General features: G+C 42.5%; 1 protein-coding gene across 1 annotated transcript in view; it reads left to right on the top strand.

The window, feature by feature from the left end:
* The window catches only part of LOC115403137 (obg-like ATPase 1), a 36,804-nt gene that overhangs the window by 6,212 nt on the left and 7,807 nt on the right, over positions 1-22,785 (top strand). Inside the window, exons 5-7 of the mRNA XM_030111946.1 lie at positions 9,693-9,868; positions 13,020-13,100; positions 13,489-13,586. Coding sequence (XP_029967806.1) covers positions 9,693-9,868; positions 13,020-13,100; positions 13,489-13,586 — 355 coding nt within the window. The remainder of the gene's footprint in view (positions 1-9,692; positions 9,869-13,019; positions 13,101-13,488; positions 13,587-22,785) is intronic.

Here is a 22,785-nt window from a genome sequence, read left to right as displayed (position 1 = left end):
GTGTGCTGTTATTGACTTTCCCACTGCGTGAAAGGAGCTCTGATTGGAGTTGATGCTGGCAGGCTCACAGCGTAAGGATATAAAGGGTTAAGATTAGGTCCATTTTTCTATATTGTTCCCGAACTGTCTCGGCGTATCACTGACAAACATATTACTCCTGTTGCAGCACAATTTTCAAATAGCCTTTCTGCATGAGGAGGACTCTGTAAGGAGTGGAGATGAGAAGACCAACCACTGTAGTCCTGATTTACAAAGTGGACAACGGATGTCAGGCGAAATGTTGTCCGATGTCAGTTTCCAAAATAGAAGCCAAAGGAGGAAAAAGCTGAGGCTAATCTATTTGCACCAAATCACCAAATTGCATGACAAGATTAAAATCAAATCAAAATTGTTTTATAAAAACCCTACAAACCTGTAGATCAGGGCCCAGAGTGCATATTTATTTACACTTTTTTTGTTGGCTTATTCAGGAACTTTCACAAGTTACAAACTTTTGACAAAAATTCTTGAAGAAAATCACCTTCTGGGACAACTTCATTCCATGATATACCACAATATACCATATCTATTTATACCATGAGTATATCCAATTGGCTGGAATGGTGTACAGAAACATCTGTGCCCAGTATGGACCTGAAGTACCCGAATCCCAGTGGGACGTCCTCCTGAAGGCGGGCCGTATCAACAGCGCTACTGTCCTGCGGGACGTCAGCTTCCAGACTGACAAACAGCTGCCGGCTGAGCAGCGCCGGGCATATGGCGGCTAACAGACAACAGAGGAGATCAGCAGTGATAGATGTGGCAGTGCCAGCTGACGGCAACATCAGGAAAAGTTTGAGAAGTACCAAGGGTTGAAGGAACAGCAGGAAGCGATCAGAGTAGGAGCTGCAGCTGAGAGGAGAACAGAGCTAGAAACAGAACATAACACGGTAGATATACACACCATATACCTTTCCCTGGACTGACCAAAATGTATATGCTGTCCCACCCAAGCCAACTCTTTTGTTTCTCGTCACACAAAGTAGACAATCGTCCACAACAACTGGAAAACAGAAATCAAAAGTAGCTTTTGTGTGTGTGTGTGTGTGTGTGTGTGTGTGTGTGTGTGTGTGTGTGTGTGTGCGTCTGCAGCGATCTGCTGTGACATGCTATTGTTTCCACCCTTGGGAAGTCCTTGGAGACGGTGCGGCTTGTTTCACGAGTTAACCGTTAAACATAGCTGCTTTTGTTTTGTAATTATATCTATCTGCTGTTAAGCAGACTGCAGTGCCGAAGGAACTGCTTTTATATAGCTTGATTATACGGTTGTGGGAATCACACTTTGTGTGTCTGGAGTGGTATGGTTTTGGTTTGGAATTAGAGGAAGAGGGACGGGAGAGAGTTTCTGTTTATGTAAAGTGAGGATGCAAGCAATTGACTCCGTTCTAATGGATCAAGCCTCGAAGTCTGGCAATGCTTTAGATGTCCGTGCACGTTTCCACCGCTCCTGCCTGAAAAGGTCTTTTATTCTCCATCTCCGGTAATAACTTCATCTTCTTTCCAGAGACTAGTTAAACTGGATTTTCCCCTCGGTGTCTTGTCTGCACGTTATGAATATTGTTCATCCTCAAATGACTCTAAAAAGCGTGTTTGAACAGAGGATTTATGTTCAACAATACCCTCCAAAAAACCATTAAAGTGGATGATGGCATCCTGAAAGCTGATTCTGTTGAATGGATGGAGTTTCCTGGTCTCGGAACATGAATGGTTTGCAGGCGGAGTGCTCTGCAGTGACTGGAAAGTGGTTGGATCCTCAGCGTCTGAAACAAGACACAGACATGTTCTACTTCATCCGCTCTGCTCCCCGCCAGCAGCTCTGCCAGCTCACCTGGCCTTATTCCCAGATGTTTGGTTTACAGCAATTAGATGTTTGAATGCTCCCAAACCGCGCCCCCGTCACTGCAGGAAACCTCTGGTTCACTTCTAATGAAGATTTATTTACGGTTGCGCGGCACTCAGTAAGAATTTAGCCTTAAGATATCGCAGTATAGAGCATTTGATCTGAAGGGACTTTCTGTGGTTGTGGGCAGCAGACTGGAAAGTAGCTGTTATTTCTGGCAAAGGGTTTTTCTTCTCATGACATTCATGCTTTCAGCACCTGAATCTGCGATTAACTTGAAGTTCGTGCTTCTGTTTTACCAGCTGATGAAGAAAGCTGGTCAACAAAAATACATTTTGGAAGTCTTCATTTTTATATAACTTTATTTTTGTTATATAAAAAATCCCAGATATTTCATAGTGACAGGATGTGGGATAAAAACGTTACTAAGTCTGCATTCAACTTTTTTTCTTTTTTCTTGAAAAACTGGCATCTGTGTTGCAGGATACACCAAGATAACCCAGACTGGTGGTTTGGATGTTTTTCTTTTTTTCTCTGACACAGTTTGCCCCGTCACGTTTAGCGAAAAAGTCAAATTGAAGCAAGTAAACATCAGGCAGAGTGAGTCGCTCTGCAGTCACCTTACTGTCATCGTCACATGTCCTAATCACACACACACTCTCTCTCTCTCTCACACACACACACACACAGAGGAATTGTTCACCTGCTTCTGTCATAACAGGAAGAACAAGTCACCACGTGAATTAAATGATGGAGAGAGCAGAAGGTGGGGCAGAGCGAGAGAGAATAAAGTCCTCACCACTGAAACATGCACAAATTAAATGACATTGTCAAAGAGATATAAACATGTGGGCACAGAACGTGGCCGACCATGAGCCAGGGAGGAAGAATAACAGTAGACTGATGAATCTGCTTTAACTTGACAGTTTTCAGGCTTGATATTGTTTTTGTGTTTGTGAGCTTTTTGTTTTGTTGAGGAGTTGAGGAGTTGTTGAGGAACATTAGTTCAAGGAGTGAGGAAATATTAAATTGAAATAAATATATGTCAGCTTGTAAATAAGCATAAAAAAATTCCACTTGTCAGCACCTGCATGTGTTGCCACATCGAGCTGTGAAAGTGTGAACGCTGTGTGAACGCTGTACAGTCACATTGTAGTAACGCAGACGGCCTGTTTATTCATGTTTCCTCCTGAAACGTTGTTGTCCTGAGACTATCTCACACACTTTCACCAACTGTATGATCTTTCTCTTACGCTTGTTTTGTATTTTATTTCATCTTCTAGTTTAAAGAATAATATGATTACAAAAACACGTAATAGAGAATTCACAGCCTGATTGCTTTTGTCAGCTGGGTCCGATTTGGGACCTGAATAGTCTCAATCCGGACCTGTTTGCTTGTATTTGCTTGTCCCTGGAACGGAAACACGTTCAGACTCTTCATGTCGATCCAATCAAACTCTTTCACTCACAGTTTAGCAACAATCGTGCCTCTTCAGCAGCTTTGAAAAGGTTTACTACTTGACAAATTCAGTGTCCTCGGTGACCTCCACGAATTACTCCGACCTGATGAATGCAGGAATGCGATGATAAAGAGTGAGTGCAATAAGTGATATGCTAGAATAATGTATTTGTGTTTGTTTATTGCTTCATTCAGACGTCATCCCAACCTCTGCTAATTGCTCAGAGTGACAAAATCAAACTGATTGTTTTGCCTCGGGCTCTACAAGAAAACTGGATTGACTATTCAGACCGAGACGATTTATGGCCGACCTGCTTACCGGCTGACGCCAGTAATGGCTGCTCTCCAGAAACTCAGCCTTATCGCTCAATCAGTCATCAACTCACAAATCCTCAAACTTGACAAACGTCCAAAAACACCTCACGCAGCTCGGTGAACTCAGCAATTCGTGGATTTGTTTGAAAGTCATTCTGGTTGTGAGGGAGGATTTTGTCTGTATGTACACATCCGGTAATCATCAGACATGTGTTTACAATGTCAATTTTCTGTTGTGTCTCCCAACCTTTTTAAAGTCAGAAGTATGTAATAAATATTATTGTAAAAAAAATTTATGGAACTAAGTCAAGTTTAACTAGTAAAGGAACCCACTTCTTTCCCTAAACCAGTGCAGCAGAAGCCTGTGTGGTGTGACAGTGACAGTCTCTTGGTTATCTGGGTTGAAAGTCAGAATATCGCACTGAAAATAGGTCAGAAAAACTCACCAGCCAGGTTCTGTGTCTCTTTGTTTACGTCGGTTGTTGTTTTAACCAATACCCCCACTGTAAAATCTCCAGCATTTATCGGCGGCAGGGTAGTCCTCCTTTTATGTGCCTCCGGGCCCCGTCGAGGTGCTGTCACCGCATTTAAATGAGCATTTTGCTTCAGCGAGAATGAAGAGTTTTTTGTCAGCCTCCACTCATCGTGGATGATTAGAGAAAAATGTCTACCCCATCTTGACTGGAGATCGCCACAGCTCCAGATAACACGCTCGGTGATTGAAGGTCGCAATATTTTGAATTCTAATGGGCCTGCCAGATGAATTGCTGAAATAGACTGTAGCATCTTCCTGCTTCCTCCTCGTGCCCCCCTTTGCCTGTCCGCCGTGAAAAGAACCATTGGGAATGGCGAGGGCCCGATGATCATAGAATTATTGGATGGTGATTCTAAACCCTTCAAAAGGGAGTTGCTATGGAGATCCCGTTCCAAACTGTGAAATGATTCACCTTTGAAAGGCTGGAGGGTTTGAAAGCTGAACACATCATTGTTCAGGTGGCGGTTGGTTAGGAAATTGCTGGTGTCTGTGCAATCAGCAGCACTATAGTAGTTAGGGATCTAAAAAGGTTTGTTCTCTGAATGATGTGGGACAACACTGGTCTGCATATGACAGCTCCTTTCAATCATGGCACTTTCATGCTCAGTGGTTCAACAGGATAAATGAAAGGACAGAGGTTAAGCTAATAATAAGGCAATTAATCCTGTTGTTTTCTGTCCGTTGGCAGTTCAGTAGAGCCGGAGACTCCCCCCATTACGTCCAGCGTTCAGCTGCCCACTGGTCAGGCTTTTTTTCTGTGCGACTTTCGTTGACATATAGCTTTTTTTTTTTTTCATCCCTTTACTTCACCTGTGATATCAAAAATGTCTGAAAGATGCACCTTTAAAACTCAGTTTTTGCGAGATGCTGCAGCTGTCAATAGATTACACAGGGATTGGAGGCATTCTGTGAGGAGCGGATACTCACACTATTGAGAACTGTGATTTCTCTGTGATCTATTTTGAAAGATGGGATCATGTGGAAAACATGAGTGTATCTCTCAAGGGCTCCAACCCACCATTTTCTGGTATCAAACTGCTTTTTAGCAGCAAATGTATTTGCCGTAATTGACATACGCGGAGAAACAAGGCTGAATATTCTACAAACTCTGTTACAGAAGCCGCGTACTACAAATTGCTGTCAATTTCATGTATCCTAAAATGAATGTCAAGAAGATATTTCCTGAATGAACATAAATACCCTTATGTGCATCGCCAGTGTTTTTATGCCGGGAAGACATCCATAATGTGCTTTTCCTGACAGACTCATAAAATAGCTTTTACTGCTCTGAATACCAGGAGAATTGCGGCACTGAGTTTGCATGAACATTTTAAAAGCAGCGTGAGGAATGCAAGTTCTTTAGATGTGCTCGTCCCCGTCCTGCATGTGAAAACATGCACAGGAAGTTAGAAGTCAATGAATACTGTAATTTGCCTGAATTATGTTGACCACATATCCTCCCAGGTAGCAACATCAGAGGAAGCAGCTCAATCAGTATTGATCTTGTCTTGACTCAGATAACTGCCTTGTCTGTGTGCCTGACAAGAAAAGTAATGATGGAAGATAACATCGGCTTGCTCGGTCTTTGTAGGTGTTGATCTTGTCCTACCTGAAGGCAGACGGTTAATTTATTTTATCTGGTTTTAAGTTTGAAATTTAGATTTACACTGAAAATATGCACTCATCAAATAAAGAATAAAAAAAAGATGTTTTTCCTTTGTTGACTTCTTTGAGATTACAATCAATATGCTGGTCAGGTTATATGTTGTCAGGATACACCTGCCTGCAATGCTGCTGCAGTGTTTTTTTTTTTTTTTTTTTGTCTCTGAGCTTATCCTTAATCAAGCCCCTGAACGCCACTCACCCCCCCAAAGACTAATCCTTTTGTACTGTCAGTGAAGGAGCACCTGTTAATACTGACTTCAGAGCATTCACTGTGTCACATGAACACTGTGAAAACTGAACTGAGGCTCCTCAAGGTGGGCCTTCCCGACCTCTTTCTTCTTCTTTTTGTGTTTGTATTGTCTTTGTATGGCGCCACAGTCTTCTTCTCAGAGCCCAACCCCGACCCAGTTGTTAAAAGACTAATTGTGCCCCATCAGATTTCTCTCTCTCTCTCTCTCTCTCTCTCTTCTTTCACCTCGTGCATTTGCTGTCCGGCTCCGAGCCGTCAATGGGGAGGCAGTAAAGTAGATGTGAATGTTAAATTAGGCGAAATTAATTAAACCAAATTACTTTGGAATATGTGGCAGTGAGCAGAGAGAGTCGGCTGATGACTAAATACAGAGCGATCAGCTGCTGCTCCTGCTCCTTGAAAACCTGCTTGAAATTTAGATTTATTCACTGTTTTTATTAAGATGCATAACAATAGTTTACAAAGGGTTTCGTGTGTTTGCTAAATGATTGTCTTGTTTTTGTTTTTTGCTTTTTTTCTTTTTTATTTTATTTTTTGGAAAAAAAAATCACAAACTGACTGGCTTGTCGGAATTTTTTAAGCATTTTCCACTAACAATGACTCATAACAACCACGAGTGCTTTATTAACCATCTAAATCTCCCTTAAACCGCTGAGCTCTAATCAATATTAATAGGTCTAAATTGAACAACAGATTTATGTTTTTTCCACAATGTATCAAAGCTGTACATCATAATTGTGCATAATGTATGTATATTCTTGCAGCTAACAAAATGATTACATTGCATTATATTTTCTGAGTTCATGCAGACACAATAGCAAATTTTCATTCCAATCAGTGCTGAACAGGGAGCTGGTAAATTGGAGCAGCAAAACAATAATTCCACTGATTAGGCCCTTTCTGTATGGCGTAAGTGAACTGTTTATACTGTGGAGTACCTCTGCAAGAGGAGAGGAACCAAAACAGCCTGATTAGGCAAAGAGTAATTGAATAAGTTCATTTCACCATGAGGACAACGCACAGGATGACAGCTTGCACAAAAGTCTTCAGCTTCTGTTGAACTGCATGAGTAATAAGGTGCAGGGGGTTCTGGTCGTCTGTCATTCTCTCGTCGGGGTAGATTGTTAAAGGCTTGTACTTTTACGAATCTCTCCGTAAGTCAGCAGAAGATATGATAATGTGCACGGGGGGGACATCATTAAAAGTTTGTATATTTTGGCTCGGTTTACATTGCAAACCAATCTCCAGAAGGAATTACAGCGTCGCAATGTCTGCAAATGATAAATAAGTTGAAACTCAGTGTTTCTAAACTAATAAATTAGTTCCACGTGAGCATTTCATGGCATCAACAGCCGGTCTAATGGCCCATGCTTATCTTTTTCATAATGAATATAAACATTGTTAACATTGGTTAGGATTAGACACCAAAACAACCTGGCTACACTGAAACAAAAAAACAAACAAAAAAAAAAAAAGATATGACCCTGACTCCGTCCCAGAAACCATCCTCCAGTTGTTGCCTGGTGTCATTGTTATTGTCCATTTCCTGATTTTTCTCTATAATCTCAGCTGTAATTGCTCCTGCTATTAGGAGTTGTTTTCTAGTTCATGAGAATAATCAATGAGAACAGCCTCCACACACTAACAGTGAGCCATACAGAAATCTACAATGCTGAATGTTCATGCTGCCACTCGGAAGCCATGAAGTACTGGTTCTTATAGACGAGTGTAGAAACATGACGACAGCTTTACGAAGCTCAATTCTGCCTCTATAAGCTCAGGGCGCCCACATATAGTCGCACTCGATGAAAGAATTGATTTATTTTTCTTAAAACACAAAAATCCATAATAATATATATAAAAGCTACATTTGAAGATGAAATTTTAAAAAAAAAATGCAACAATTCTATTCAACATGCAAATGCAGTTGTTTGTATGGCAATGTTAAAAATGGCTGTGGAACATGAACATTCTGAGATAACTCTGGACTGCGGTGGGTCTTACCAGCGAGGTGAATGTAACCTGAGTGCATAAACAGGATTCGACCATGATTGGTGGAGAGACTACGTTTTCTCCAGCAAACACTCTCTCGAGTGATCTCTGACTCCTCTCAGGATGCAACTCTGCAAAGGTTTACCCGAAACTCGGGCAACTATTCACAGCTATGAATCATCAATATTTTCTATACGTATTTCCCAGAACGTGCTGAGGCATTATCTCGCGGGGCCTCGTCTCTCAACACTTCCTCGCACGCTCAGGTGTCAACACATGAATACGGCTCGCGGATAACGTTTACTGACTTCACCGAGCACATTCCAAACATAGCGTCCCTCAACACTTGGAGGCATCATTCGCCTGACATCCACTTCACTGTTAAATGAGGTGGCTTTTTTGCATTACGCCATAATGTTAATCTTTGGTGTCGCTTCCACAAGTCTTGAATGGAGATGCCCTAGTGGTGTTACACTGTACAATTATCTACTCAAGTGTTTCCGGGGGTACTTGTACTTATCATGTATTTAGTAAGCAATATTTCTTCCGAAAAAAAAAAAAAAAAAAAGTTATCTCCAGATTCACTGGCACAGGTTTGCATACTTTCACTTTTCCTTTTTTTTTTTTTTTTTTTATATAATTGTGAGTGTTTGATGATCTAGGTAAAAGATTTAATGCACTTCAGGTAAATATTCAAGACTGAATTTACACTTGAGTTTTTTTTTTCTTTTTATGTTGATGGTCTCCTTTTTATTTCCAAACGTAAAATGAAATGATATTACTACACAAACTGTGCTCGAATCGTATGATGTGAAAAATCAAAGAACATATTAGAATAACACTGAGGAGAACAGTCCACTACAGTCGCCACTATTAATATTAAAGGCTGTCACCCCCGTGTGACAGATGTACGCTCATACCCCCCTCCGCTCCCTCTCGCTGCCCCTGAGCTCTGCTGGAGAAATCACAAGGAGTCCTGAGAGCCGCTGGTGGCTAAATGGTCTGTTTCAGAGCGTCATTACCTAATCACCGGCACAGCCGCAGCTAAGATGCAAATGATTAGAAGAATGTCCTCTTTCATTTGTGAATGTTGACATTTTCTCTTAAATTCTACTTAGTTTTGTGCGTTTGTCATATTTTAACTTAATGGCTAATAGTTACAAGAGAGAGGGGAAGGGAATACATGACCAGATGCTCTCCTCTTGGTGCAGATTGACAGATATGCATGTTTTGTTGCACTTAAAGGCAATTTCTGTGGAACTTACTTTGACACTGTGAGCTGGTTTCTTACAGTTCTGACAGATGCAGGCTAAAAAAGAAGGATTAAATGTATTCCTGAATATTTGATTGTATTTGTTGTGACTTTCCTGTGACTCCCACTGGTGCTTTTTCGTGTGGATGTTTATTTTTTTCCCATATTCTCTGCAAAAGATAATGATTTTCCCGGGCCGAATCTAATCGCTGTATTGCATCTGATCTCAAGAAGTCAATGTCATTGATTCTGTTACTCTGATTCTGGTGTTTGTATTATACGTGTTCTCGTAAAGCAGCATTACTGAAATCATTTTATACTCTCGCTGTGTGGCTGTCACTGCAGGTGCCTTCGAGGATGAGGATATCATCCATGTGGAGGGGACGGTGGACCCAGTCAGGGATATGGAGATCATCCACGAGGAGCTGAGGCTGAAGGATGAGGAGATGATCGGCCCTATTATTGACAAGCTGGAGAAGACGGCCATTAGAGGCGGTGACAAGAAACTCAAACCAGAATATGTGAGTCAATGTCCCAGCAGGCCCTTTGCTCCCCCTCACAGCAAGGCACAAATAATAACCCTCCCACACACATGGCCAAGGAGGGAAAAAAAAAAAGTATGTTTTTTTAATCTCCCTCCAATAGGTCTCACCCCTCCCCCGGCCCTTTTTTTTTTTTTTTTTTTTTTTTCTCCCATTCTGAGATTGAAAGTGATCAGGGGTCAGGGGTTTTCTGCTGTAGAAATCATTAATAGAGAGTTACTTATTCAGCTGCTGACCCTGGGTCACAGCACCGGGCTAATGAAAGTGTTTCCACACAGCTCTTTTCATCTAAAGTAATACTCAAATCATCGCAGCGCTCCTGTTCACGCTCATACACCTACAGCAACTCGGGAAATTGTGTGAGGCCATACGGCGGATGACACACGCGCCGATACCTTGCTATGAATACCGTAAATGTTTAGAATATTCTCTGACAGGGGATTCTCGGCTCTCAGAGGTGCAGGGCAAGACGCAGGGTAAGATGAGAAAAAAAAAAAAAAAAAAACCTGCACATCCGCAGCCAGGATGTCAGATCAAACTGTATGTTGATTCGCACACAGTCACATGGCGATATTGTTACGGTAATGAGGCCGATTGGCCAACTTTAGCGCCGATTTGGTTGCAAATGTCACATGATGCCCTTCCATTATTGGAGCGGTATAGGATGGGCCGGCGCGCGGAAGGGATCTGGCCTTTTCACTTGGAGCAGCATGTCCCAATTTCAGGCCCCAACACACCGAGGATCTGACCACTCATTACGCTAACGAGAGGGGCTATTTCACCTGCTGCAAAAGCCCCTGCGACTGGTTGGTTCCCCTCAGACGAACCCCCCTCCCCTCCCACCTGTGCAGCCAGCAGCACTTCCCCACACCCCTTTAGCCCCGCAGACAGGAGCCATTCAGGCTAGGCAGGTGGCCGCTTACGCACATAATTGCCAACAATTTTAGGCAATGAATAAAAATGATCTACATTACTTGTCAAAGGTTGCGCACGCGTCGGCAAGTGAGGATCTATAGAAGACCTCTTTAGATGGCAAAGAATGGCGCCTATCAAAGGCTGCACTAAGCTTTCAAATAGAAGGAATTGTGTGATTGTCTCACAGGCTAAGCTCAGTGTTTGACACACTCTGCTGTGTGTAGGCACACACACACACACACACACACACACACACACACACACACACGTGTTTATTCCAGCATCTATGAGGTGCAACAACAGGACTTCTAAAAATCTACACTTTACAAGAAGCAACTTGCTTGCAGTTCATTTTGCTGAGCCAAAGAATGCCAACAAATACCAGGAAAATTATGTGCAGCTGTTTACAGCCTGATCACGTCCCTAAATTTTTCATTTTTGCTGACTAATTTGAATAATTCGGAAACAGAATTTAATTTCTGCTGTTGTACTCAACAGTCCAAAAGCTGGGCAAGTCTGTATGTGGCCTAAAATTTATTCATCAAAATCTGCTTCATGGAGTTTTTAGAAATTACTTTGTTGAAATTGAAACAAAAAAGATATTTGATTTAAGTGACATTTAAATGAATCAAATTGTTACTTTAGAAATGGTTTAGTGGGCACATTAAATATTAGATTGTTTTTTTAATCATACTCTTTCTATTGTTATTGTCAGTGTAATTGAAGTAATATATAACTCTCTTTGTAGCTCGGTAATCATTGTGTAGAAAATTTAAAATAAAATATCGATTTTAAAAAAAACAAATGCATATAAAAATTATTGGTTAAGCCTGAAATATTCATATAACATTAAAAAGCCCTTAATGAGCTCAGTCCATGTCTTTATGTGCATGCAGCAGCAGAGGACTCGTGCATTGTTCTAAAGATATAAATCCTTTTGAATTGTGCTGTGTTTACAAGAACAATGTTTCATTGCTTTTGTCCATACGAATCCTCAAAATCCCTATCCTTACAAAACAATAATAAGAAACCAGCCCACCAGCGGCGCTTCATGGTGGCAAGCGTATGTGTTTGACCCCTGTGGGACCTATATGCCTTTTATTAACACCTGCCTGTTAGAGGAGCGCTGCACGGCGGCTGCGAGCTGATGAGGGAAACCTGGAGCGGGTTCAGCCTGTGTCACTGGCCGTTTGCTGTTTCCATTTCACAGATGATTAATCTCTCTGTGAAGACTTGGGCCGGCGCGGGCGGAGTGTATGCAGCTCTTCCTGCGCTCTCTCCCGCTGGCTGCACTCTGGCTGCCTGACTAAAAGGCCTTTAGAATTCCTGTGGAGAGAGATGTGCAGAGAGTGAATGCAGCTGGCTGGGGGTCAGTGTGTGGAGCTTTTTCTGCCATTGTGTAATTGAGGCTCTGGCAGGATTTTTTCCTCAGTTCTTTCAAAAGGGAGTATGATTGTGAAGTGCTGCAAGGGTTTGGGGAGGGAAAAGGAGGTAGGGGGAGTGTTGCAGGGGGTGGGGGAGTTTTTATATGAAGGGGGAGGTCAAGTTGACAGGAACAAAAAGAATGTGTTCCGCTAATTTCTGTGGGGCTGGATCAACAATAATAGGCTCAATTTCTTTATTACAAATTTTATAACGACCTCCCTCCCATTTTCCCACCCTTTTCCGCTTCCAGATCCTGTCAAGACCCAGTCTTGCCTGTGGTCTCAACCCACAAGTACCCCGGTGATGAATGTGGTATACATAGCTGAAAATACTCAATATTTTCTCCAGAAGAAACAGTGAATAATTAGCTCTCTACCTCACTAGTGCTTATTCAGTGAGGCTACATTCTGCAAAGTGCCTGAGGAAGGACCAATAATTCACACCTTACTAACCAACTTCCAATTAGTTCTCCGCTCTTTCCAATTTTGTCTCCTCTCTGTATCCTTTTCATTAAACCGTCCCAATGGAATATTGATGTATGAAGCTGAGATTTTGAGAGACACCCCAGAAGGCATTTTGTCGTGATTTAAAGGAGGAATGGGGGTCTTATGCATGCCATCCCTGTCAAAGCCAGGCCCACTCCTGCCTGAATGCGAGCAAAAAGCCATTGTTCAATTTGGCATCAGGATGCCATGCATTTAGGAAATAATTACCCCATACCCTGCTGGGTTTATATTCTTTTTCATCTCCTTTAATGGCTTCTTGTTCATTCTATTTTAACCCCAAACAGGACGTTATGTGCAAAATAAAGAGCTGGGTAGTGGATGAAAAGAAACACGTTCGCTACTATCTCGACTGGAACGACAAGGAGGTAAGTCTTTGATGTTACTGTCAAATTTATTAAAATCATTCATCTCCCTAATCTTTTCATCTGACCCAAAAGTGCCACTGCTGTTTTCTTCCTCCTTTGTTTTTTCAGCAACATGTCTTTTGTGCAAATCACAAGTTAATATTATGCACAGTCTTTTTTTGTTACTTTTATTTTTTTTTTTTCATCACTTTTGTACAAGCTAATGACATCTGGCCATGCTGATCTTGATTTTGTAGCTTCATAGCTGCTTCCCACAGTGCCTATACACCAGATCCTAATTTGATTTGGCCTCACTAGTTTGTGTCTCTGTTGTTTTTTTGGTTTTTTTTTGACTTCATAAAGTCAGGATCTTTTCAGCGCTTGCCTTTTCTGTCTCTTTTCTTTACAGATCGAAGTGTTGAACAAATACTTGTTTTTGACATCCAAACCAATGATCTACCTCGTTAATCTCTCCGAGAAAGACTACATTAGGAGGAAGAACAAATGGTAAGCACTTGGAAGAAGAACGAGAGCAGATTCTTCACCAGACAGCTTTACTTCCACTTTTGTCCGTCGCTACATTTAACTTTGTCTGGATCTGCAGCCGGGTAAGGAAAGTGTCTGTGTGAGCCTCTGTGTGCTCATGTGCTGGCGTGTGAGGCTGACTGTGGTCTCCTGCTGACAGAAAACGGTCATATCTTTGTGAGGGAATCTGCCTGGAGGTGGCACTAAGTAAGCTCCAACACAACATCCAGCTCTTGCAAACCTCAGCCAGCCTCCAGACTCTGCACTTCATTAGGCACATACTACCATATGGTCTCTATTTCCCATCAAAATTTCTCATTTCCATATGATATCAAAGAGGGGGAAGGCTTTCAATGACAACAAAAACAAACACGTGTACATTCGAAGGCAAACAAGTGATTAATATCACCTGGAAGCCATCAATTAATCACAAAGATAAGACTCATCAAATGTTATCTGAGATGGCTTTGCTTCTCATATTCAGTTTTGCCTTCACATGTTGTTACTGTTATTTTACAAGCATCTCTTAAAGAGCTATAAAATTCCCACAGTCTCAGCGTTCATGAGGTACAGTGTAGTGTCGACGCACAGGCTATAATACACCGGCTAACCTGTACAGGTACAGCACTATTCTCAAGTCTCACGGCACGAGTCTCAACTTCATCGCACTAATAAAAACTTGTATGCGGCGTTTCCTGCTCCGTGACTCCCTTGCCGTGCCACGATCACTTGTTGTTGTTTTTTTTATTGTAATGTTGTCATCTGGCCGCAGCGAGAGCAGGTCTGGGAGGCTGTCGTTACACGTCTATTACATCTGAAAGGGCTACTTTTCCACACCGCAGCCGTTTTGTCAATAACACCAACTTGTGGATTGTTATCACACTTTTCCAATTGCCCTCTAGGCTTGTGGTGTCAGTCCCTTACAAAAAAAAATTTTTTTGGTGCTTTACCTGGCAGCATCGTACTACAAGGGAAGTTGTTTACCTATGACTGTTTGTTAAAAATGTTCCTGACACGAAAGTATGACTGTCAGACGGGGGGAGGAGGCCGAGGACTCATAAATCAAATGATTCATGGCAACTGGAGCATCCGTCATCTGTAGGAAGAGAGGGGTTTTTTTTTTTCATGTTCTGTGCGTGTGTGTGTGTGTGTGTTTTTAACTGCGCGAAATGCTATAAATCTAAGAGCATTTTAAACAGGCAAACAGTAGTGCTGAGGTGTCCTGAGGGCTCTGCGATGAACAATGCCGACATCAAAGTGTTGATGTTTGACAAGTGATGAGTCACTTCCCTTGTCCAGAGAGGAGCTCACACCTGTATGGAGATGATTACAGGTAGATCTGGCTGGCCCTAATTGTACAATAAATGCTGCTCTCAGCCCTAATGGCAGCTAGTCTGCAGCAGAGACGCCAGACTGCCATTTGGCTGTCGCCATGCTCCCGTGTTTTTCCACCAGCACAGTTGAGATGATGATACGGTTAAGGACTATTCAAAGCAAACAGCAAGACAAATTGCAATCTCAGCTTTAATGTGTCGAGGAAAAGGAGGCGAATCGCAGAATGAGGCAAATAAGCCAATTTTATCTGTGTCTCTCTCTGGACACCCATTCAGGCCATCTCACAGTTTCACTTCCCTCTATGTGTGTGTGTGTGTGTGTTTTTAAGCCCTATATAAGAGGTGTGCTGCCAAGATTTGGGTTAATGTTATTAATTTTAGCAGCCTGCTCCACAAAACTTTTCTTTCAACTTTAATGTAAGCATGGTAATTGACTTTATTAACATGAGCACCTATTAGCAGGTTGTAGAGAGACACGCGACATCTTTTAACACATGAGTGATTTCAACAGTTTCTGTCAGAGATTGTCAGCCTCCAAAACATTCCATTGTTAACCAAGATCACCCTGTTTGGAGTATGGGAACCACATACCAAGCTGCTCTTGTTTAGACAAGAATACACCGTATTAGCTTTAGCAAGCCATCATTAATGGAGGGATCAGACGAGGAGCAAGGCCTCCTTTCATCCCCAGGTTCACTGCTGGAGACAGTACATCATTTACTGTCGAGAGGAGCACATGGCTCCAATCCTATACAGTGCATGTGTATGTGTATGAGAATGCGTACATGTGCATGTTTGAAGTCTGTTTCAGAGGCGACTCCATGCTCATTTGGATGCTGGTGTAATTGCGGTGTGGAGATCAAAGCGGCGCTGGCCGAGTGATGTTCCAGAGGAGACTTTACCACACAGCCCTCTCCTCTGTGCAGAGGGGGCCGCCTGCTGCTCGCCGCTCCCCTCTCCCCTCCAGCCATGCACTGCCCCCTGCACATCCCCGCTCGTAAAAAATGATTAAGGCAGCATTTGTCATGTGTTTATGACTGAGAGGCATTGCGTGATAGGGAATGGCATCTCGAAGAGTCTATCAAGAGGCTTTCTCCTCCACCGGCGGCGGCGGTGAGCCGCCTGGAAGACTGTTTCTGAGCCACATGCCCCAGTTTGTGTGTCAGAGAAGGTCATTAGAGCGCTGCTGACGATGCGGTGGCTGCCGTCGGCCCATCGTTGGCGTCTTTAACTTGTCACCTGAGATATTGTTTATTTTACAAGCATGTGGCCACACCGACTTTATCAGTCTTTATTTTTTTAAATAGATTTGATATCATATATTTATTTAATGGTTCGCGGAGAACGCAGAGCAGTCATATTTCGCAAAAGACACACTTGAGAATATTCCAGCAATGCTCTGATGTTTTCCTTCATTGTCATTTCTTTTTCTGTCCTTTTTTTTTCCCCCTTCTTCTTTTGGACAATGTGCATTAAAGTAAATTGGTGCCTCTTAAGTAGATGAGTTGACCTTTAAGGAAACCAGCAAGCGTGACCTGTCTGTGAGTGCCTCTGCCGTGTGGGTTCTCCCAGTGAGTGGAAGAACTGCAGGGTACCGATGCTTGTAGCTTTTATTAACTGTGTGTGTGTGTGTGTGTGTGTGTGTGTGTGTGTGTGTGTGTGTGTGTGTGTGTGTGTGTGTGTGTGTGTGTGTGTGTGTGTGTGTGTGTGTGGGGTTGGGGGGGCTCTGGAATCTGTTTGTCTGCCTGTATGTAACAGCAGGTATGTGTATATATACATGTTGTATAGGACTGGGTTTGTGTATTTTGTACTTTCTGTCAAACTTACACTTTTTTTTTTTTAATCTCTGGAACATTTTTTGCCTCTCTGCGGGTGTTACATCTGCTTCTTCTGCCTTGGTATTCTTTATGTTTTATTAAAGGAAGCCACAGCCGCTGAAGCTCAGCTATACCTGCATGTGTTGTTACTAATGCGCATTTCTGCACATGTTGTTGTTCTGATTTGTTTCTTTCCACTGGATGCCTTGCATGTCAAAAGACAACCATGGTGTTCAAAAGATTATGCAGCCCCCCTTCGCTCTAAAAAAAAAAAAAAAGAAAAAAAAGTACATAATTTGTTTTTATCTCAGTTAAAGAATTGTTTTCTTTCAGGGTATCATTAAGTGAGACACTAACTTAACCTGTACTTACTTTAATCATCATAAGTTCAAAGATGATTTTGACTTGTTTTGTGTTTTTGCTATCTTTGTCAAAAAAATCAACAGAATAGCCAAAATCACCAAAACAGTTTCTCTAATTAGTAAGAATGGTTTCCTCTACTGTGCGAGCGCATTGTTTTAATATCATACCTGGCTGTGCTGTGGTCACCTGCAAATAAAGAAACACAATGAAAAAAGCCTCCCAACACTGCATTTTTGCTTCAATTTGAATTTTAAATAGCTAAAAAAAACTAAACAGATAAGAAATCCCCTTTTGCCTAATTTCTTAATTAGTTCATGTGTATTTAAATTAGCTTGAGGATTACTGGTAAAGGATGATTCAACAAAGGAAATAGAATCATGAAAATGTAACTATTGCAGAGTCTGTGGTCAGAGAAGTAGGTAGAATAATTAGGTATTAGGTAAGCAAGCAATCACAGCTTAAGTTTAGGAAAACTTAGCCACAGGAAGTGAGCGCAGACAGCTGTCTCTCCTGTCTTTGGTACTGCAGGCTGCCTGAAGGAGGAGCTTTGACAATTAAAAAAAAAAGGAAAGAAAAGCATGAGCCCTGGGAGCAGTTGCAGCATGTCGCTTGTGGCACTCAGACCAGATAATATGAGGAAAAGATCTTTCATCAGCCCGGTGTTAAGTGTTGACTTGAATTTTGTTACCTCCATTTCTGGTTTTGAAAAGTCAAAGTATTAAGTTAAATATGCATTTTCTTTTTTCTTTTCTTTTTTTTTTTTTTTTTGCCTTGATCGTTTCGACAAACAACCAGCCGGCTCCGAGCAGCGCCCGTCAAGTTTTACAGACGGAGGGAAAACTGAGAATGGAGGGGACTATTATGATTCACTGAAAGCCAGTACATGAAAGCAGTCGCTGCAAAACCCACTTCAGCTACTCCAAACCATAATTCCCATAAACACAACTGAAACTTTATTGAGTGCAAAACCGCTGACTCCATCCAAGTTTTTAGGAACTACTATCCGGGGAGTTTGAGTTCACTTTTTCAAAGCCACTTGGGAGACATACGATCAAATAGTGCTTTTGATTTTGTGCATAGTCGTCCACTCTCTCCCTGTGCAGTGTGGGATCCCGAGAAACACTTTCCCATGGAAAGATGTGTGCCCTACTGCCCACAGTCAGTCCTAATGGATGCCTTCAGCTGGCTTTCAATGAGCGAAAACAACAGGAGAGGCTGTATCGTAAAACTGAAACAGATGTAAAGTCCTGTTGGCTCAGTTAACCCGGTTATTGACTGTCCCCAGTCCAGGTAATGAAAGGACACAGTTGACATGTAGCATGTCACCCCTTTGTCTTTGATGTGTTCTGTGGAAAAAAAAAAAAAAAAAACAGTGCAGTTGTTGTAACTAATGAGACAGAGCCCAAACTTCAGCCTAACAGAGGTTCGTTTCTATTCTTGTTTTCTCCTTAATGGCCCACTGAAAAATCAGTTTGCTCTCCACAATACAACACAGATTGTCACTTCTCCCTTGTTTACAGGGACCGAGCCTGGTAAATTCTGAGTGAGTCCCCCACAGTTCGCAGCACATTTAGACACCTCTGTAGCAGAACAACATGCTTACTTCCCTCTGATGGCACGCTGGGAATTGTTCTCCTGTAAAGCCTGCAGTTTGTGGCCATAAAAAGAAAAATCTGTGCGCTTCAAGTCTGCTTAATGATACATTTTGATAGTTTAGGCTTTTTGAGCAGCGCTTTTTATTATCTTTGTGATACGGTTAGGACCAAACACATGCCACAGAGAGTCGCCTGCAGCCTTGGTGGCTCTAATGAGACAAATAAATGAATTTAGTGTTGCCACATACAGCCCCTGAACGCTTATTATCAGGATTATTGTTGGACCGGTATGAATGGGGGAGAAGAAAAAAAGATGTCGGATTGGAAGAGGGCATGATTGGCTGATGTTACATATGTCCTTGATTACCTTCCTTCTGCTTTTATTCTAATAAGTGGCATTCTTTGTACTCCCTAGGACAGCTAGACAGTCTGACACACGATGAGAATAAATATTGCATGTGGTAGACATTAAGCTGTCATCCTGGAAAAAAAGAAGAGATGGAGAAATCCGTGTGGTGTTCTTCGGCGCTACACTTTGCCTGCTCTTGTCACAATTGTCACATCTTGATGACTCCCCCCACTCTACCCTAGCCCCCTTATTTTCTCTCGCCCAGTCAACTGCCATGAATGACAGCATGGATACCCCATATAGCGAATTATTTTGGGTGATGTAGAATGTACTCTTCTGGGTTACTGTTTGAATTTCTGATGTTTGCACCCCCACCCCGACCCACACACACACACACACACACACACACACACACACACACACACACACACACACACCTCTCCACCCCCACACTCCTTCATCCCCCCCTAAACAGCCTTAAAACAAGGTTGCGGCTTTGATTATGTCCTCTCAACGACCATCCTCAAGACAAAACTGGCACCAAATGATTTGTTAAGGTTTTTATCTATCATGTGCAAACATTTAAAGTCGCAAAGATTTAATGGGTGCAGTTATCAAAGAAAGGAAAGTTGTTTTAAAAAAGCTTGTTACCAGCACACCCTCAAGGTTTGTTTGAGATACGATGTGAGATGATGCTCTTAATTAAAGCTGCTCCCATTGTGCGTTCGCCATGTTCTGTTTCCTGCAGCCGATGATTGCTTTGAAGATTGAAAGAAGTTGATGATATTGGCGATAGTGTGTGTGTGCGTGCGTGTGTGCGTGCGTGCGTGTGTGTGTGTGTGTGTCAGATCTCCTCATTTCTCAGAGACTGATGTGTAATATGTTTCCATCCGGCTATGGCCACAGGGAGCACAGAGCGTCTGCACTCTTGTCGCTCAGGAGCTCACCACTGGGAGGATGAAAAGCTTCCCACAGAGCCACCAACTCCCCAGCCTCAAAAGCCACCATGAGCTCATACCTCTCATTTCTGTCTCCCTCCACACAAGAAGGAAAAGGGAGGGGGTTTGTGTACGCTGCATGCTGCAGCATCCCGAACCCCCTAGTAGGTTGCTCATCCCTGCAACCTGGGACCGCGGCAAAAAAAAAAAAACAAAACAAAGAGGACTCTGGGTTTATTACCTGATGAGTCTGTGCCTAAGCCACCGCTGCCAAGGTGTGTTGTTCAGTAACATATTCGGATATTGTGCTCAGCTTCAGGTGGTGCTCCCTCAGTGCAGGTTGCAGGTCCGCGGATTATGCTCCCGGTCTGTCAGCGGCTGAAAGAAGCACTCATACTGGAGGTGATGGCCCACCTTTCACAGGCTTAACTGGCCAAGCACTCATAATGAAGCCAACCTGCTCCAGTGTATATCAGACACGGGCTCGGGTCAATTTCTCAGGTAGCTGCCCCTGTACTTTAGAAACTCCCATTGTTTTCCCCTCCTGAGCCATTTAAGCAGATCAAAGCCCTGACAAAGCCCAGGGAAGCCCTAGGCATGCAGAAACACAGGAATTACCCCCCCGTAGGATTCCCACACAAAAAGACAAATAGAGTAGCTCCGGAGGGTGGCCCCCTGTGGGACGTCTCTATTCAGAGCCAGTGTGTTGAGGAAGGTCCAATTGTTTTCATTCTTGTCATTTTGCAATACGTTGTGCTTTAAATTAGATGTAGTCTGAGCACAACAGGCATAAAGCTCAGAACGAATAAGATGACATCCGTCACTCCAGGTGCAAGACAAAGAGATGTGGCGTCGCATGGCGCCCATAGCTGACACTGTTCTCACCATTTTCATCATTTGCACATCTTTTAGATTTGTAAGCGTTCGACACAGCACGTGTGTGAAAACTTTAGCCTCTCTTTGATATGAAAGCAGGGGAAAAAGCACAAACATGGCTTGTTCTTTAGCCTTGTTTGAGGCTTCAAGCCGGTGAATGATTAGCAGAAATAATGTCCCTGTCACCCTTAATCACATTAAAACGTGGTTAACATTTAATTTTTCCCACTTGATATGCAAAAATTTCCACTTGATTTGCAGCAAAGGCCATCGGAATCCCATTATAAAAAGAATAAAAATTTCAGGCATCATTTGTTCAGAGAAGGACATCAAGACCAGAAAGTGCTGAATCTTTCTATTAACCGAGCAGTGAGAGATGACACTCAGTGCTGGGACACAATGGGAGACTGACAAGACGCACACACTCACACACACACACACACACACACACACACACACACACACACACACACACACACACACACACACACACACACACACACACAAACACACACACACACACACACACGCACCATGTTCACCACTGATTAATTAAAAAAAAGTATTTGTTTGTGTGTGCTTAGACTTGAAAGGTTTTTTTTAAGCGCTTGATTTTTTTTATATATATATTTTCTTTGACTGAATTCAACATTATCTCTACAAAGTTCCCCTTATCATGCAAGAAATAAAGATAAAGAAAAGTAAACCTTAATGAATACATAAGTAAAGCCTATTTTAGTGCTGTCAAAATAAATCTTTGGGCATTTATTTTTTTTCCTTTTGCATTAAATATGATTTGCTTTAAACACAGGGCACACTTCAATTGAAATACATATCTGCAACAAATTACCTTTATGATTTACGATGACTTCAAGATTAGAAGAAAGGCGGAAATCAAATGTGAAGGATGTTTTACATGAACATTCTCCCAAATTTACACATCCCGTGTAAAATTTCAGACAAATAATTGGAAGGGACATAAATACAAATTGCAGAGTGCATGGCCACGCAGCGGTGAAGTTGACAGAATTGGTTTTAGGAGCCGTGTTGACAGAGCATCAAAGCTCTTAATTGACAGTGCTTTGTTTCTGGAGTTGAGGGAAGGGGGAGTTTCATGTTTCTGTGGCAAGGTGTTTGTCTGGTCCTGTGTCACTCAGTGCGAGGACCCAGAGACCCCCGTGCTCATTTGCAGCTCACGTTCTCCGTCTCGGCTCCACATTATTAAAATCATCCCTCAGCTTTCTACCGAGAGCCTCTTTGTTACTTTGCTAGCTTGGCTCAGCTCTGTCAAGTCTTCACCAATTACAGTCTCAGGTACAATGGTCTATTCAAAGGATCACAGCCCTTGACTGGTGTGGAGAGAGTGATTTGTGAATCATTATTCAGCCGCCTGTAGAGAACGCAATACCTGAGGAATGCAAATAACGTGCCACCAAATAGACAGCTGTGCTGCTAAAAGTGACAAACTACAGCTGTTATTATCTCAGATTGGATTTTTTCCCCTCTCGGAGCGCCCTTCCGTCTCCGGCGTTTTCGGGATTTTGGCTTTGACTAAATGTGTTTTATTTTCCCGTCCCTGATTGGTGACACGTCGGTTACCACCTTATTGTGGCGGCAGTCAGACATCAGCTCTGTCTGCATCCGTGGTGCGAACAGAAAAGGGAAAATATTAGGTTATGGCTCCTAATAGAGGAGCATCAGAGCAGACAGACAAACTAGCATGCGAGACCGTTCAGAATTTACCCTCTGGTGTTATTTTAACTTGTGAGAAAAACATTCAATCAAAGCAGAACTGCGCTCATCTTGTGCCCGTTACCCCGTCATGTATTGTATATTGATAATCATTAGGTAGGAGCAGCGATACGGTGGGGCCGGTGATAAAACGGTGACATTGTTATTGGAATAGATG

This window comes from Salarias fasciatus, chromosome 16 (assembly GCF_902148845.1).
Source record: "Salarias fasciatus chromosome 16, fSalaFa1.1, whole genome shotgun sequence".
NCBI lineage: Eukaryota > Metazoa > Chordata > Actinopteri > Blenniiformes > Blenniidae > Salarias > Salarias fasciatus.
This window is presented reverse-complemented; position numbering and strand designations above follow the sequence as displayed.